Source organism: Mustela putorius, unplaced genomic scaffold, assembly GCF_011764305.1.
Source record: "Mustela putorius furo isolate JIRA1106 unplaced genomic scaffold, ASM1176430v1.1 tig00003869_pilon_pilon_pilon, whole genome shotgun sequence".
In the NCBI taxonomy this organism is placed as follows: Eukaryota; Metazoa; Chordata; class Mammalia; order Carnivora; family Mustelidae; genus Mustela; species Mustela putorius.
In genome coordinates, this window is record NW_025422021.1 from 4,693,137 (window position 1) to 4,712,791 (window position 19,655).

At 40.6% G+C, this 19,655-nt stretch overlaps 1 protein-coding gene across 2 annotated transcripts in view; it reads left to right on the top strand.

The window, feature by feature from the left end:
- PDE11A (phosphodiesterase 11A) overlaps positions 1-19,655 on the top strand; it is a 427,278-nt gene that overhangs the window by 329,976 nt on the left and 77,647 nt on the right. For both annotated transcript variants that reach the window (XM_045066809.1, XM_004768993.3), the window contains exons 11-12: positions 7,911-8,057; positions 8,297-8,404. In XM_045066809.1, coding sequence (XP_044922744.1) covers positions 7,911-8,057; positions 8,297-8,404 — 255 coding nt within the window. The remainder of the gene's footprint in view (positions 1-7,910; positions 8,058-8,296; positions 8,405-19,655) is intronic.

The following is a 19,655-nucleotide window of genomic DNA, read 5'->3' on the forward strand; positions in this document are numbered from 1 at the left end:
AACTCAGAGATAGCACAGCTGTGTCTCTGTGGGTTTCCTTAGCCCTGTCTTTTTAAAAAAAATCTTACAAACTCTGAAAATTATCTAACACACCAGATTCTCTTCATAGTGGTTACTAGGAAGCTTACAGACAAATTTCTGGCTGTCCTTACAAATGTCTTGACGCAAGGCATGCATTCTGTCTAGTAACTTCACTTATGATCATGATTTATATTCCTTTCCATAGTTTCTCTTTGATTTCTCTTTCTGGGCTATTTTTATTTCCTCTTACTCTTTGTTATTGCATGGATTTTTGAAATCCACATTAAAAAGTTTTTGGACCAAACCAGGTTATGTGTGTACCACTACCACCAGCAACAACAAAACAACACTTGTATATACCGTACTGACTAAACTTTAATAAGAAAGCAATAAACTTCTTTAACAGAAACATTTTTTAAAAGAAAAATTACTTTAAAAAAAAAAAGAAAGAAAAAGAAAAATTACTTCACAGCACTCACCTCACTCAGGGACATTGGCTTGATTTTAAATTAAAGATTCAACACATCATCATCTCTTAGTGCTGATTCTCTTTCACCTTACCCACTGCCTTTAAGACCACTGTAATGTACTCAACGCAAGACAGATTAATCTTGTACTCTTAAACAATCTTCTTTCATAAAGAAACTACAGAAAACACGGAAGCGTATAAACAAATACTGCATCAACTGACCTGGGATATCTGCATGTGTTTAAGAAGTAATGCTTGATACCTTTAAAAAAACTATATCGAATTACTTTTTATTTTATCTTAAATGTTATATGCTAGAAAAAATAAAATCTCTTTAAAAAGGACCCGTTTCTGTTGAAAGGCAGTATTGAAATTTTCAGTGCTGCTGTGGAGACTGTTTTGCTGATAAACATAAATAAGGAGGGCGCATTAGAAATATGAAAGAGGCAGTGTTAAAAAGACATCACATAGAAGAAAGTTTCTCTGTTCCCAAAGGGAACACTCACTCTGATGTTTCTTTTACCTTTTGTACTCACCATGATAAGAAAACTCTGTGGGAATCGTGCCTCCTGAGGCTTATGTTAGTGCGTGAAAGATAACAAAGGTGGTTCCTGAGATCAATAGGAAACAGATCAAGCTGAGATTGTTTAGCTGGAACAGCTCAAACAGAAATAAAAGAAAGGCCAGAAGATTTTTAACTTCCGGTGAAATTTCTGAAAATCGCATGTCAAGAGATAATAAATGTTCCAGTCTCCTATTAAGAGATTCAAAGTAATAGGTATACTCAAGCCCAAAAAAAACCAAAGTGAATTAAGCAGTAACTGAGAATAACTAAAGGTTAGTAAGAAAAGGAACATACTGTCCCTAAGAGTTCATATTTCTTTAAACTTTCCTCTCTTTTTTGTTATAGTGATTATTGACTACAAATCTTCCTTGCTTTTACACACTTAAAAAAGACAAATACATAAAATGCCCTTGGACTTGGTTAGCTGTGTAATGGGAAGGGTTGCCACTGTTTAGGTGAAGCTTAAGTATTCATGTATACCAAGATTCCGGGAGGAAGAGCCCTCAGCATGTACAGGAGGGACACCTGGTGAGTTCGTTGGCTACAGAACACATGTTAAACCAGAAGGAGTCAGAAGAAAGCTACGGGACCCTCCTCCCCCAATCACAAATAATCACGTTCAAACCAATGGGCATATCTGATCAGGGTCCTACTGCCTGCTCTAACGCGCACACGTGAAAACCCTAGAGTATAAAGTGACTGTAAATATTACAGTTATTTCTGTAACTGCAGAGAAGGACATCACTGTAGGATGAGATAGGAATACATGAATGGAAATGAACTTGTAAAGAGGATAACGTTTGAATTTCAACTGGAACAAGGTAAAGAAGAAGTAAACCCACATGGGGGCGGGGTGGGAGGCGGGAGGTAGAATCGTCTGAAACAGAGGGAGAGAGAGAATAAGGATAATGAAATGCCCAGCCTGATGCTTCCACAGACGACTGGAAGATGGTAACATGGATGGGCAAGCTAAGGAGTTTTATTTCATTCGGCACAGGCCACATTGAACACTTAGAGGTTTTCAAAGAGGGAGTTACATGATAAAAACAGTGGAGACTGAGTTAAAGGTGTAAAGTCCATGTTTTAACATAAAAACATGTTAAAATATACTGTGGTTATATTTTAACCTGAGATAGGATAAGGCCTTATAATTAAATATTTCTTGAGAATTCTGAGACATTTATATTCTCTCTTATGTTCTGAATGTTACTTTTTCCACCTATCAATTGAGCCTGTGAGCTGCAGTGTGTGATCATCTCATTATTGTTTGTCTGGCCCCAGGAACACGACTCAGATCTTCACAGGACTGCCACACAGGCCACCAGCTGGCCCCCCAGCTCTTTGTGGCTTCTGGTGGTGTTTTGTAGACGAGCATGATGGGTGTCGTCTACACACGGGCTGGGTGGTCAGCACCTCCTCCGTCCGCTGAGCAGCTCGAGGCTGGAACTCGGATGTGCTCTCTCCTTTGAGTTCTGTATCTTTCCCCACACGTTTCACATGGCATGGGCTCCCAAACAGCCCAACTTTCCTGTGTGAAAGTTGATTTAGGAAAGCAACATTATACTGCAACTAATAAGAAATCATTTCCTCTTTTCCTGAGCAAGAGGAAATTTGTTAAATGTCACCCTTCGCCCCTGGAAATGTAACTGCATACCACCTAAACTACTAGCTCCTTCTAGTGCTGTGCGTCCCTGTAAAGTCTCAGTGCACGCATATGTTTTAGGCACTTCTCAACTGTGTCCCAAAGGTCTAGAGAAACTTCCCAGGTTTCTGACAGAGGATCCCTCAGCTTCGTGTTCTCCACATAGCACCTCCGCTGTCTGCTGCTTCCCTTACTGTTGCCTGGCCAAGGGTAGTTACCAGCCCCACGTGCGCTCCGCTTTCCCGTCGGAAGCTAATGCCATTTGCTGGAAGTCAACTTCCGCTCCCTCAGAGGAGAGGTAATTTTTTTCAGGATGGACTTGGGAGTATTGAGCTGATTCCTTGTTCCCTCTAATCCAAACAATGCTAACGACTGGGTCTATTCTAAAGGCAGTTGTGAACTTAGAGTCTTCCCAGACGAACCCATAAAAGACCAAAATATTGTCCTCTCCAATGGTTCCAGGCTGCTCACCAAGAAAAATGGATCAATAATTATCTGGATCTAAGTCCCAACCACCACCCCTGGTGCACCCAAGTTAGTTAGAATGAAACAGGGATCGGGGAACCACTTGGCTTGGCATCAGCCCATTTTTAGAGGCAGCGTAGTGATTAGGAACCAGTCTCTAGAACCAGATGCCCCAGGTTCAAATCTGCCTCTGCCAGTCCCCGCTGTGCAAATCTAAACAGGCTGCCTATCATCTAGGCCAGTTGCCTCATCTGTAACATGGGATTAAAAATATTCCCTACCTCTTCCGGTCCTTGTGAGAAGCAAATGAGTTAGTATGCATAAGATGCTAGAACAGTGCCTGGCGTTTGGTAAGAGCTATAAATGTGCAGTGAAATAAAGAACTTTGCAGTCGCTTCCACATTCCTCCAGCCCAGTCTGGAGGATCCTTCCTGAAGACAGGATCGTAAAGCCCCCAACTTCTGCTCTTGTCCAAAGGGATCCGTGAGTGAGTGGGCTGGATTGGCAAAAGTCATTTTGCCTTTGAAATGCTTGCCCCGGAACCCCACCCACTTTGTTGTTTCTGCCCATTTTCTGAACATCACAAAATGTAATATTCATGTGTCAGGGGATCCAGGATTGTATTTTAACATTTTATGGCCTCTTTGTAAAGCTACCTTCTCAGTTTTAGAGGAGGCAGTTTTATGACTCCCTTTGATAACCACTTAACTATTAAGACCCAAACAAAGAAGAGGAATGGTCAAAGGATATCAGGTACTCCCAGCCAGCTAGAGTCCCACTTCTTGAACATTATTCAAATTAGCTCCAGGACTCATAATTCTATGTTTTCATTTATTGCTGCAGTAAAGTAAATGGTTCTTTTATCCAAATGTTATTTCCTGGCTATTAATTCAGTAGTTATTTTGGATTGTAGCACTCCTCTTTGATTTAGGGATATGGTACCTTATAAATATTTAAAAGTTGAAGACTGACACTTAGAGAAATTGACTTTGATTTGTTTTGTTAATATCCTATGTCTAGAGTAATTATAGGTTTGGAAGATGTGGTCCCATTCTCTGCTTATCAGAAGATATGTGGAGCTTGTGTTTCTATAACAAGGAAATTTGGCAACAGGAAACTCTTCAAATCTTTTGCAGACAAGATCTCTTTGCATACCTCGTCAGGACACACACTACTCTTAATTCTTCATAATTTCCTCCAGAAACTGCTCTTACACCCAGGAATGTGGATGAAAACTATTTCTACTTCTCAAAATAGCTGAAACTGGCCATTTCTGAAAGGCTGGAGACTTTCTCTGCATCTACAAGTGCCAGCAAGGGTTTACGACAGGGCTTGGGGTGATCTATAGACTGGTATGATTTAACTGTGGATCAATCAACCTGTTAGGGGAAAAAAGACAAGGTCAATAAGTATGGGTCTTGGTGAACCAGAGGTCACCCTACATTTTTCAACCTAATGTTCTTATTTCCTTTCCATTAACATTTCATAATGAAAAAATGCCTATATTCTTTAATTTTTAAGATAATTAAGTGAATTTAGTGCCTTTGAAGGGTAGAGGATTTATAATGACATCAGAGACTACACTATTAATAATCCGCAAGACAGGGGCCACCTGGAGAGCAGCATGGCCTTCAATGCCATGTAAGCAACTCGGCAACCAGTTGGGAGGGGCTTGGACTTCCTCTGCCGGCTCAGGACCAGACTCCTCACCTGAGAGCAGAAACACTTGTGTATTTCGGGACAGGGCTCCTACCTTCCTAGGAAGTGGTATTCCAGCTGGATCTGGGTTTGAACTTGAACAAATTACCACGAGCACAGATATTCTCAGTACGGAGAAAGCCCTTGAAACGTGTGGTGGAAGTAGAGAGTAAGAAACATCACATTCGCCTCTGAGATTGTTACAGTCTAAAAGGCAAGATCAGGATGGACACAGGTGAACACACAGGGAACAGAATAAGAGAAAGGGGAGCGCACGGTTGCTACCAGGCCCATGCACGTAGAAACAGAGAGACTAAATATCAAAGGCCAGCTTACCTCTGAATTCTCCAAGCTGATCATTTAAGGCATCATTTAATAAATTATGTTTATTTTGGATTTTTGGATAATCAGCGATTTTTGGATAACCATGGTAGAGGGAACAGACTCATTTTCTTTTGTGCCTTCCACAGGCCCCACTAAAAAACCATGAAGAATTTTTTTTTTTTTTTTAAGAAATAAGTTCTCAAAAACAAAGAAATTGGGAGAGGACTTAACAATAACAAAATTTAGAAAAGAGACGGATAAATATTAAGTAATTTAGCAAACCCAAGAAAGCCAAAATAAGCCAGCAATGGGAAACGCTGAGAGGCAAACACATTTATACCACAGAACCCCTCCCAGAGAGCTCCAGAATTGTCAGTGAAGATGAAGGTAGAACCATGGAATCTAAGAAACAGTGACATCTCCAGATCCATTGTTTCACGGCTCCACTTCCTAAATAACGGGGGTCGTGTGTAGCTTAAGAGTGTTCAAGAGCTGCTCTTTGCGTTAGAGAGACACCAGCACAGAGCTCCGAGGTAAGCCCACAGGCTGCGGACAGACGGCTGAATGAAAAGCGAGAAACCCATCCTGAGGCTCCACCCCCACCCCCTTCCCAGTCAGGCTCTACCCCCAAGATTCTTCTCTGGGAAATCTGAGTAAAGAGCAAAGCCCTAAAGATACCCAGGCTTGGTGGCTTTCCCAAGGAAACAGGTCAGTTAGATTCCCCCCTCCAGAGAAGGCTAGAGAAGCTTTAACGGGAGCTATAGAGCCTAGCTTGTAAACAGAAGCTAAAAATCCAACATGACCATACAGCTAAGGAAAACCTCTAACACTCTCAACCCTGTAGTATATAAAAGTGATGGCTTGACAGATAAGCTGATTAAGACAGAAACTAAACCATCAGCAGATGAATGGATAAAGAAAATATTACAGTTGACCCTTGAACAGCATGAGGATTAGGGGCGTCAAAAATCAGTGTAGAATTTTGACTCACTGAAAACATAACCGCTAGTAGCCTTATATTGATCAGAAGCCTTACCAATAACATAAACAGTCAATTAACACATATTTTGTATATTGTAAGTATAAGGTACTGATTCTTACAGTAAAGTAAACTAGAGAACATTAAACATTAAGAAAATCATGTGATGAAAGAGAAAATACATTTATAGTACTGTGCCATATTTATTGAAAAAAAAAAGCCACATATAAATGGACCCACGCAGCCCAAACCCATGTTGTTCAAGGGTCAGCTGCATACACGTGCAATGGGATATTATTCAGCTTTAAAAAAGAAGACAATATTGTCATACAGTACAGTGTGCATGAACCTTAAAGACATTATGCTAGGTGAAATAAGCCAATCACAGAAAGGCAAATGCTACATGATTCCACTGACATGAGGTATCTAAAGTAACCAAACTCATAGAAACAGGAGAATGGTGGTTGCCAAGGGCTGGAGTGGAGAGCGGAGAGGAGAATGGGGAGTTGTCCATTGGGTACAGAGTTTCAGCTACACAAGGAGAAGAAGTTCCAGATACCTATCGTAAAACTGTGTGCATATATTTCATACTGCTGTATTTATATATTTCTTCATTGTGTTCTTCTGTGTTGTGGGGATTAAACAGTGTTCGGATTTTAACCTAGAGATGTAAACTCTTACTGAGGAACATGGAGTTGGGAAGGAAGATTGACTATATGGTTTCTAGAATGCTTGGAGTGACCTGCGCTGGATTTCATTGCTCAGCCAAAATAGTCTCAGGGTGAAGATAACTCCTTGAGAGTAGTTTACACCCAGTGAATAGACTAGAAATATGAACCCAGAATGTCCCTGATAACCTGAAAAGTAGAAATTATTCCCTTATCAAGAGTGGCCCAAAGGATATGGTGAACCCAAGGAAATCAGCATGAAAATGGTTCCCCCAAGTTTTTTTTCTTCCTTTTAAACTTGGGGAGTGGGAGGGAGGGACTGATGGACAGCTGCCTAACAGGAGTGTTTTGAAAAACCTGAATATGTATGACCAGTATTGCAATTATGTTTTGATGTTTCTATAGAATGAAACGAGACGGTATTGTACATTTCCTCTTTCGGTGAAACATATGCTGGTGCTGATCCTCCAAACATCTCTATTCTAATAAGAAAACATTTTTGCCAGAGCTGCTGTGTCTGATCCTTTCCATCCTTCTGAATATACAGAACACATGTGCAACAAAGTGTGTGTGCCGAGCTATAGGATATAAGGATACAAGAAACAAGGAAATAAGGATACAAAAAAACAAGGATATAAGAATACAAGAAACCGGCAAAGAGGTGTATTCCCATGTCCTCCTCTGAATAGCAGCAATTAAAATTCACAGCTGCTGGCTGCCCAGATGTTTCTTGTGTTTAGTGCTATGTAATATGCATCAGAATATATTGTATGACTGCAGTTTTCAGTAAACGAGACAGTTTTGTATTCTAAATTCTGCAGATGAGATCCACTGTGTATATTTTTTCTTCAGATTAGCTTCCTCCCGCCACCCCCTCCCCCGCCCCCGCCTTCATTTGCTTGGGGCATTTGCAGTTGGGAAACAAAAGACATTTCCAGCTCAGAGTTTAGCTGTCTTGGAGTGTAAGTGCAGGTCAGGTCTGATTTATGTGGCATGTCTGATAAGCAGGAAAGGAGAGCAAGATGAGGGGTTTGGAAAAGCTGGTGAACTTGGCTTGACTTATGACCTCTGTTCTGTAGGCAGCCAACGTCCCTCTGGTGTCAGAACTTGCCATCAATGACATCCATTTTGATGACTTCTCTCTTGATGTTGACGCCATGATCACAGCCGCTCTCCGGATGTTCATGGAGCTGGGGATGGTACAGAAATTTAAAATTGACTATGAGGTAAGATGTTCTGACAGGGTGATCCGTCTGGGTCAACACGGTAGCCATGTTTCCCAAATGCGACTAGAGGATGACATCACTCAGCCTGCACCCCTCCTGGGATTACTGTGAGAAACCTGGGAGGTTTGTGGAAGGACTCTTGGGTGGTGAAGATCACTCAGATGTAATGCACTGTTTTGATAACAATCTGCTGGGGACACATCCAAGCGCCTGATTCCACCTTTCCCTTCCCATTTCAGACGCTGTGCAGGTGGTTATTGACTGTGAGGAAAAATTATCGAATGGTTCTCTACCACAACTGGAGACACGCCTTCAACGTGTGCCAGCTGATGTTTGCGATGCTGACCGTAAGTGTGCTCGGTGGCGGTGGAAGGGCATCTGTCATGTGTATGGACCTGTAGGCCTTCTCCTCTGCATTTCCGTTTCTCTGACAAATTGCCACATGATTTGTTTTACACTGAAACTTACTGCCCTGGTTATGGGAATATATATTTCACAACACTTTCTGGGCTTTAAAGGAGTAAAATCACTGACAGCCTGAAACAGATGTAGTCTTGACGTGATTGCGTGAGCCTCTTTTCTATGCTTCATCTTGGACACTGGTTCCTTTTACCAAAGAAGTGCTTGGATTTTCAAAGTAATCTTTCTGCAGTGGATAGGGGACTGACTAACAGAACAAAGGGATCCTTGGATAAAACTGTCAGCTGGTGAAAAGCCATAGTCGGGCCATGTGACCGTTACCCATCAGAACGTGGAAATCCTGAAAGAATGATAATCTGTGAGATGCTCAGGAAGGCCAAGGGAAAGAAGTAGTGGGAGCAAAAGCTGTTAGGGCTGTTAGGGCTTTGGGGCACATCAGGCCTAAAATTTCTGTTCTACGGGCTGTCACCCAAGGAAAGTGGCAATCTGGTTTTTTGGAGATGGTTAGAGCCACTAGCCAGAGGTAAGCCTTGGAATTTAAACTAAAAGCAAATGTTTGTGGCAAAGATTGAAACCAAGGAATAAGGCATATTTTGGCCTTACTTCCACTTCCACTGTTAAACTGTAATCAAATAAAATGTTTTCTAGCTTAAATATGTTGACTTCTCTGGCCTCTTGGTTTTATACACATGTTTTATACACATACACATATGTATATAAACACATATATGTACCTATATTTGCATGTATCAACATATTTACCATACAAAATAGAAGAAAACACAAGTTTTAGATTATTGTAACATAAACCTAAGTACCTTACATCTTTGTACCCACACTAAAATTTAAGCCCAGAATGGGGAACTCCAAATGATACACATTTTTCTTTGGTCAAATGAACAAATACTGTTCTGCTCCTTCCTTATGAAATGCTCTGTCCCATTTTCTTCCTATGAAAATTTTACTCATCCTTGAAGGCACTGATCTATGCCAGTTTTTCCACAGAGTCTTCCCCTATATCCCTAAGCATCAGTAATTACTTCTATCTCTGCACTGTGTCTGGTACAACACGTCTTTCTTTCTGCTGTGTGTCTTAAGTCACAGATCACTTATTTTGCTATAGAGTCAGCAGCTTGAGGCCCAAGAGATCATTTCTTATTCTCTCAACAACATTCATTTGCTTGTCCAACAGTTATTTCCTGGGTCTTGCCAGCACTTTCCATGCCCTCATATACTTGGTAGGTTTTCAACAGATGTGTGTTAGATTAACTTGAACTCCAGTGTGCATTTAGCATGAGAAGGTGGGACAAAAAGGTCTTCACTTTTACACTGGAGGACTTCCGTTTTGGATCTTCAACTGCTAAAGGAGCAAGCAGACTGACCTGGAAAAACTGGACTGACCCTGTCCTTCTGGAACATACCCCATGAAAGCAGTTGGCCAGGCAAATGAGGGAGGAAGATGCTTTGAACTATTAGCCTTAATTGCTCAAGTGCCAATGTTGCTTAAAAACAAAACAAAATAAAACCGCTTTCATCTTGCTTGCCCATATCAGATCTCAGTAGACAAGGAATCATTTCCTGTGTGCAGAGTTTATGCATCTGGCTCACAGAAGACATTCAATGAAGAAATTGTTACCCTGTTATTTTGGAGGACCTATGGATTTATGGTGAATTGCCAAAAATAAGTCAGCAGGAGCCTTGTTTGACGAAGGGAAAAAGGAATGGCTTTGCTGTTATAAGTTAGAGATGTGAAAGACAAACTTCGACGACAAGCCAGCCTTCAAATAGTTGGGGTGGGGGAAGTTAGCAAGAGCAGCGGGGTCAGGGAGGACACTTAGGAGTAAAAGGAAACACATACCCAGTTTTCTTCAGCATATGTTTCCAAAATACAGATGATGTTGATCCTTTTCAGGAACTGGAAGAAAGCAGAACTCTCAAACTCTGTTATGACAACAGGGGTATTCATACTGCCAGAATCCTTCAAGGGAATAGTTATTTTTGCAAGTATACTCAGCAGCCTTGAAGAGTAGCCCTCTGTGAGAAGGCTCGGGTTTTGTTTTTGTATTAATGCTAGCTAAAAAATGGGAGAATTCTCTACTAAAGTTCCCATCCTGGCTTTAAAAAGAATACACTGGTGAATGTTATTTTTTTTTTTTCTCCCTCCCATTGAATTGAGAAGCCACATCTGGAAAAGATATTATTTCCTGCCCATTAAATTTTGCTGAACTCGACTAAGGGTTACAATAAGTTAAAAACGTCCCTACCACAAGCAGTCTCTTCGACGTGACCATGGGCAGCCTGGTTAAAGAGAATTTTTTAACTAAGAAAATAATTACAGATGTGAGAAAAGATTACTTGGTCAGTGAAGAAAAAATGAATTTAATTGACTCATCAGTTCTAGTTTCTGGAATAAGACCTCAGCTTATGGCAAAATGATAACCTCACTTCCGTGAATGGGCATTAACATTTCAGACCCTCCTGAAGACTAGTAGGGGCTTTCACTGTTCTGTTATCATTAGTGATTATATTTCCATTCCAGTTATCTCATATTCTATTGCCATGTATTGAGTTAGGAACAAAATTTCTCTTAATATTTAAAAAACAACAACAACAACAACAACAACAACAACAAAAAACCATACACCAACCAACCTCTGGATTTGTTCTGCCTGAGTCACACAGCCAAGAAAGTGCACATATGCTGAATTTTCCTCTAGATGGCGCTCCAAGGCAAAGTTTCCCAGCCAGTTGCCAGGCAAGGAGGAAAAAAAAAATCTTCCCAACCTTCCCTGAAAGTACTTCTTTTTTTCTAGGAGAGGAGATCATGCGGCACACACTCCCACATTCTTTTCTTGAAAGAGGCACCAACAAAGCCAGTGTGTCCCAAAAAAGCCCCTCCTATCAGGTCAGACTGTATTATGACTGCCTTGCCCACAGAGCTGTTACCAGGAATAACACAACTTTCTCCATGTGACCTTGTATCTGTGCGTATGTGTATTTATCTAAACCCATCTGTCTCCGAGAGTGGGAAGATGCATAGTTGTGTGTCATTGCTGAGCAAATTATGACACCATGTACAACCAAACAAGCAAATATAAATCTACACACCAGCTTCCAAACCTTTAACCCTAAAATCATTTTGAACGTGGAAGATAAACTTATTGACTCAGAATTATGTTTTACAAAAGTATTTAACCTCATGTCTAGGTAACAAATCAGTTTCGTTCCTTTACAAGGGAAGAAGAATGAACTACTTTGAAGAATAAGCAATTTGATATAAAACGGTGGAAATTTAGTTCACTGGGAACCCTGCTAATGACTAATTTATTCCACGCCTCTGGCCTGAAATTCCTAATTTTGAAATGAAAGCTCCAACATTATCCTTTGCTTCTAGAGATATTTAGGTAGCTAGAATTCACCAAATATTTTTAATTCCTTGGCTAAATGCAGCACGTACTGGCAGTTACTATTTGGGGCTGAAACAAGGAATAAAAAAGCCTGCAGATCAAAAAAAAAAAAAAATCACACAAATTCTCTTTATCTATGGAAGCTTGTAGAATAAATATTCCATTAAGCACACACATAATGAACAATGAGAAACACATCTCTTCTATTCACAATGCAGACCAGATAGAGAAAACAACTGTGCTTTTGTTTGCATTCTGTGAAATAAAAGGTATGCGGCGGTGCCAAGGTTGCGGACACATTTTTCGGTTTTATAAATGATGTATGAGTTCCGACAGATTCTCCAAGGGTGGGGGAAAAGGTTTCCTTAAGAGTCAGTGTTCTTTACTATCCCATAAATGTACTCATTAGCACTTTGGGCCCTGCCCCGCATCCTGTCGGGCTCAAAAGAGATTAATTTGAATGAGTGCATTTAGTTGAGGGTAATATTATTCATGTTGCCTTGTGTCCAGTTTTTTAAAAAAACTATAAAACGATGAACAACGATCACTGCTAGAAATCTTGTTTTTTCTTTCTATCGCACTGAGGTTCAGCTCGGGTTCATTTGGAATATTATGATCCTGCAGAATTCACGGGATATGAAAAGGAAAGAGCACATGATCGCATTAAAATTTATGGCAGTGCTGGCGGCATGGCGCTGGTGGGGGATCGCAGTTAAACACTAATAATAACCAAGTATCGCAGCAAACACATTGACACCCCCTGACATTTACTGGGGGCTTCTTAAATCTTAAATGTGGAGGTAGCGTGTTTAAGTCCATATTTGTGTTGTCAACAAGGTTATTTTCAGAGATAAGCCAAATCATTTTATTGATAATTCAAACTAGAGAGCAGAAGGGACATTTAGGGAGAAGAAAATCCATCCTGTTCTCCAGCTTGAGGATAAGGCGCTGTCTGCTGTCTGCAGTTTTCAGAGAAGTCCTTGATTTTGGAGATAGAAAATTTATTCTGGAAGGAGATCTGAGAGACACAATTGGAACCCTCCCCCACTCCCTCCCCGGCCTCCCAAGAAGGACAGAGCCAATTAAATGTTTCTAGAACCTATTAAATTTTTAAATAAAATATTTTCACTAAGTAACAAGAATCCTAATCTTAACAGAAATCTAATTTTTTTTTTTTTTGTAGATTGTCATATTGAGAAGTCCAGGAGATCTACATGTTCTGTTCTGTAACTGCCTATTAAAGTAACAAACAATGATCATGTTGATAATCATCAAACACCATTTTCACATTGTATTTCCTTTTCATATAAGTAGCAACTACTATATTTACTTGAAAATAAATGCAGCACCATCGTAAGAATGCAGTAAAATCTGCATGTTAGAAAAAACAGTTCTTTAATCTTCATGTAGGTATGTCTTGACTTCCAGTGTAACTTCAAAGATGGCAAATTTTCAGTTTAGGAAAGCAGTGGTTTTCAGTGTATTTGCAGAGTATCAGCCCCGAGCACTAATCAGTTTGAATACTGTGCTTAAATTACATTTCAGAGTGCTGCCTTTTCATCATTTAAGAAGGTTTCTATTTTTCTTCTCTCTGGCCACCTCTGAGAGCCCCAATTAGGCACTCCATGCTTTTAGTTGACATTCCCTTTATCCACATTTATTTTATAAAAGAAAAAAAGGCAAAGCCTCACATAATTAAGAACCCGGTGCGCTAATAACCAAACATACAATTGGGCAGAAGGAGAATCCAATCCATTTCCTCACACAGGAGAGTAACCTCCATAACTCACTTTAAGCGCTGCCATTCATGAGTTATGGGTCATTCCCTTCCTAGTGAAAATAAATTCTCCCGCACCATCAGCCAGAGCTGGGTATTTTTCTTAGGACATGTAAATTGTAAAAGTGTATGAACATAATCATGTCCGGCATTTCAGAGAGCGTATAAGCTCCCGTTCATGGACACAGGCTTGGGAGGAAATGAATGTGGTTTCAGGGCTCTGGCTGCCTCGTTACAATATAGGATTTTTGATTAAAGAGAATTTATTCTTGAGATTTTTACGGTGTTGGTAAACTGCTTAATCTGTCGCTTTGTGTTTTATGACACCAGCCGAGTCCTCCAGGTCAGGGAGACCCGGCAGCAAAGCCGTGGTCATTCATCACAGCCTCCATTCTCCCCGGTTTATAACTTAGTGATGGCACTTCTGTGGGGCTGGAAACTGGCACTTCAAGGTGTCAGACTGGGAGCTTTAAAAAGTTTTAATTCTTCGTGAGTCCGGTGTTTAATTTTGGCTTAATGATGGCTAATAAAAATTTGGGTAAGCTTCGAAGAGCCCTCAGAATCTTGAAATTCATCAACCTGGCTTCTCATACTTGGAGAGGTCTGTCTCTGCACAATTAATGCTCACGGAGTGATCTGCCTCATTCTCTCTGCTCACAAACCACATACGGTATTATATTCGTGCGCAAGTAATTTATCTTAACGTATAAACCACCTATCTAAACAAGAACAAAAAATCTTTGCCCTCGAAGAATCACAAAGCATGTATATTTTTAGTGTTGAAAGCTCAGTCTTTAAGAATCCAACATGCTTTTTCTTGTTTCTTTTTGAAATACACTGGGTGCTGCGTGCGCACAGATATGTAGTCCTTGTATTATCTGAATTGAAGTAGAAACTTTGTTTTTTTTCCCAAGTCTTATTAAGAGAGCCACCCCGAAATTTCCCTTATACCATTTGTATATCTTTTTACACATTTTATCAAAATGTGAGAGAGGAGCTATTCGGCCAGTTTTTATTTGACTGCATCTGGACATCTTGAGAATGAAATAAAGGGTGTTGACAGATGTTGGAGGTTTGCTTTGAAAGACCCTAGCACACGAGCCAACAAAACAACCCATGCATGTGAATACACAGATGAAACGGGACCAGAAAACCACGGAGCCTGTTGAAGTTGGATAATAAAGACATGGGGGTTCATTACAGTATTCTATTTTTTGTACAATTTTAACTTTCCAAAGTGAATTATGGTAATAGGTAGGTTAAAAATTAAGTCGTGGAAGCCATTAAAAAATCACTCCATAAAATTTATTAAAATCAACTCTATTTTTTTCATACATCAAACATTCATTCAACATATGCAATTATACCAGACAGACCACTGAGTTTTGCTCCCTCGCCTATCTCAGACTTACATGGGCAAACAGTTGAACATTACATGAGGGTGAGAGCCCTGGTGTATCCAAAATGTGATGTAGGTTTTACCATTTGATGACAAGTGCCGTTAGAGGCTTCTGGTTAGAACAGAAAGTATTTTGATGTAGACTGTAAGATTTTCCCAACTCTCAGCTTGATAAGGGAAGGGTCACTATAGATTTAAATCAGTATTCGGCTGCATTTATCTTGAGGAGAAAGAGAGGCAAGTTTGATGAAAACTACCCCTGGTCCATTGGGTAATTAGACAAACTACAATTGGTTTGTGTTACATTACATGCTTTGGTGAAGGGGACATGTACACATAGTGTTGGATGGTGGTCCCCTAATGGCTGAAAAGGTTCTCGACTCTGGGCCACAAAAATAGGGCTAAAGTGCCTCTTTTCCAGCTTAGCACAGCCAAGCCCTGGCAGATGAAGATTACTGTAAATGCCAAAGGGGTGCGACCATTAAATCCAGATGCTCTGGTTTGTGCAGTAGGGTTTTTTTTTTCCCCAGTAGGGGATTGTGGCTGTGAATTCCTGTTCTCCTCCCCATTGTGTTTTCATCCCCCATCAGCCCTGGTTGGCAGAGGTAGGATCCTGTTTTAAAAAGATAGGCTATGGCATCGAGTAGTGTAAATTTATTCATAAGCACTCTTGGTAAGGCATTGAAATCTGCTTCCATCTGAAAGCTTGAGAAAGTCCTCTGCCTAAACGCATTGCTTGGGAGCAGTTGATTACGTCAATGCCTGTCAGCCTGCTGCTTGGATTTGTATGTTGAGAAATACCCATTCCATCCTGAAGCCAACAAAACAGAGTCCCAAAGAGAAACATGCTGGGCTTGCTGTACGCTCCTTTGGAGGCCAAACAAGTGCCTTAACAGCCCTCCCTGCTGGGACCCACCCACAGTAGCCTGTGTGCTCAGTTGGGAGGGTGACTGGAGACACCCTTCTCATAGAACCTTTGGTTCTTGCTTGCAGATCTAAGTTTCACAGATAGACACAGATAGATGATATTTGCGATGAAACCCTCAAAGAGTGCTCTTTGGCTAAAGTAAATTTGATTTTAATAACATATCAAACAAAGGCCCCAGAAAGTGACCCTGAAACACTCTGCACACTGGACATTAAGAAAACCAGAAATCAAATGCTTCTTGTCCAAGTGCTGCATTTGCGCCCCTAGCTCACATCACTTTGAAGTTGGAGTCATCTATAGGTCCGCTGAGACATGACGGAGATTAGGGACTCTTCTAGAGGGCACTTCCTTGAGAAACCATGGTCTTTTAAACGCCTTGGAATGGTCTGAGCTCTTCTTACCCAGAAAAGAGAGAAAGATGAAAGGGAGAAGAAAGTCTACAAAAACTAATCACGTTCCCCCTAAACTAGAGTCAGTCCACTGGGGGCTCTCTTTAGTGCCCAGCTGTCAGCATCGTGGAGGAATATTCGGAGCCAAGAACTTTCAGTTTGGAATTTCTATGACCATTAGGAATTCCTACTATATCACTGGATTCCCTTCCTCTTAGTCTGCCACCTGCTAGATCTTGAAATTAACAGGAAGAACTCAGGAAATCCCTCATCATTCAGTACATCCGACACAGACGTGCAAAAACTGATGTGAAGGCAGAAATGTCTGGCATCACTCTCTCAGCTTGCCAGGCTGGAGTTGAACACACGACGACGGGGCTTGTGGTCCATAATCTACCTTTTCCAGAAACAGAGCAGGGGTGGCTGACCTCTTCCTACAGTACTCTCTCCAAAAAAGCTCAGCCAGTGCTGTGATGGTTTCTCTCTAGAAAAGGGACCTTCACAGCTCTGCTTGGGCTGGCCAGGGTCATGCCTGTCTTCCTCCAAGCTTTCTTTCTTGTGCCTGGAGCAGTACACTGCTTCATAAGTATTTGCTCAATGAATCGATGAATGAACGGACACTTTTCAGGGTGTTAGTGCTTCCCTAATGCCTACCATGGAGAAAATGCTTAGTTAATATTTGCTCGATGAATAGATGAGTGAATGATACTTGCGAGGTTGTCACTATTTTATTCCAGGGTAGGAGAGTTTGATGAAACATGGGCTTATTCCTAAAACAATAAAGAATTTACATACACACACGCACATATATTATGTATATTTTTATATATGTTATATATAACATATTATATATTATTTCATTATATATTTAATTATATATATATTATTCTAATGCATAAATATTTTTTAATGGAAATTTTGGACACACAGGAAAATTTTCAAGTCAACTGTGACTTGAAAATTACTGGTAACATTTTGTTGTCCCGACAGTCCTTTTTTTATGCATGTATTGAGTAAAGTTAGGATGTTACATATAAACCATTGTATCTTTCTTTTCTCTCCAAACCTCATTTGTACGCCACTATTTATGATCAGTTCCCTCTTGATGCGTCAGAGCTCATGGTTAGGGGTGAGATGTCCAGTGGCTCTGTGGTATCTGGCTATCAGCACTCGAGAATAACAGCATCTGTGGAATAAAGCAGTCTCAGTCGATCCTTTAAAGCCATGTCATCTAACACTGTATCATCACGAGAGTGCTTAAAAGCCTCCTAACCACACCCACGCCCTCTCGTTAGAGGGCTGAATATCGGAGTGGATGAGAACACCCTCGGGAGACAGGTTGCCTGAGCTCCGATCCACCTCTGTTATACTCTAACAGTGCATTTCGGAGCCTCAGTATCCTCATCAGTAAAATGAGAGATAATAGCATCTCTCTTGGAGTATTCTTATAAGGATTCAGTGAGTTACTGGATTCGAAGTATGTAGAACAGTGCCTGGTGTTCACTCAGCACTGAAGAATTGTTAACTACTCTCAGCGTTGTCCCAAGCCTTTTCTCATATATGAAATCATTATCCCCAACACCAGTGGCTTGATATACAATAAGCACTTAATAACATTTGTTAAGTGAGTGAATCCTCCATAGCACCATCTAGATTGTGTTGATATCATGGCTCTTGTTTTTTAGACCTCTTTGGATTCTACAGAGTGGCAAAGCTGCAGTCCTCTTTCTCTGCCCATGATTTCCTCCACTCACTATTGGGGTCAGCTTGGAAATGATAGTATATCCTAGCTGTATATCCTAGATAGTATATCCTAGCATTGGAAATGATAGTATATCCTGGTTGACCAGGTGAGAGGAAATTACTGGGTAGACTAGGATACCCTGTGAATCAGTCTTGTTGTCTGGGTTCTTTGGATGCCGGTGATTATGTGCTTTGGTGGCTGGGAGTAGGATTATCCCAGCTTATGTTTTAGCCCAAGGAAGGACGATGGCCAGAAGCCGGCTCAGAGGGTAGTCACAGGCTTTTCTTAAAAGGGTGGTGTGAGAAGTGGGTCTATATGACTTGACTGTTCCTTCGCTTAAATATAGTGTATTCGCTGCTTTACATTTTTTATATGGACTGTGAGGGAATACAGGTGAGAAAATAGATTAATATAAAAGTCAGTAAAATCTGTAACTATTGGGTCAGGAACAGAAAAGATATAGTTGTATTTGAAAATAAAAGAAGAAAATAGAGTCGGGCATGGGTCAGATACATTAAAATGTACTTTCCACTACCACTGTGTTTTCTTTTGAAAGTAGATTATCGTCAGTGGGCAGTTGACGTTTTCTCTTCAACTTGGGTCAGTGTAGGTCTGAATGGAGAGGGCGCGAAGGAAGATGGATGTGGGGGGGAGGGGCAAATGGACACTTACTGGCAGGTGGACACTTTTCAAGCCTGATGATTCTCAGAAACCATTTACCAGGCAGCTTTAAATCACAGTCAAGAGATAGGTGCTGCTTCAGTAATTCAGGTATCACGGTTGAGAGAGGTAAATATGTTCCGTGTGACTGCGAGTGTGCTGGACTTCAGGGACTCTTTATTCTGAGGATCTAGAGGTGGGGTCCATGGTCTCTGAACACCATAAACTTATAGAATAATTTCTGGGAAGAGGAGCCATGATTTTTATCAAAGTCTCAAAATTATCCGTGATCCAAATAGTTTAAGACCTACATGTGGTTTCCCAAGAAGGGGCAAGGGAGGCGGGGGAGGGGTTGGAAATTGGTGGCATAGAACATTATAGTAAAATATATTCCATCATATTATATAATGGATGAAAACTGATGGCTTAAAAATGACTCAGGATTCTGATCTTGAGCCTATTAGAGGCATTCAGTTTCATCTTCTAATTAAATTTTGAATCTAATTACCTTACTTTAACATTATCCCTATTCTTACTATTCTAATTCATCAGCTCATTCTAATCAATAACATTTTCACAGGCAGAACCTCTGTAAATTTTAGTGCAATTCTATTGTTTTTTACAGCACTGATTTCCACAGTATTCTGGATAATTATGTCATATATTATAGGCTTTGAGGACTTACTTATAATGAGCAGATCCAAACCCAACAAAGCTGACATTCAGTTTCCAAGATGACAGAGATGACATATAAAGACATTTATATTCCTTCTTTCAAAATCACCCCCCAAAAACAAGGAGAACAAGAAATGGATACATATTCTATATGTTATGGAACCATAATATATGGGGACAGCTGGGTGGCTCAGTGGGT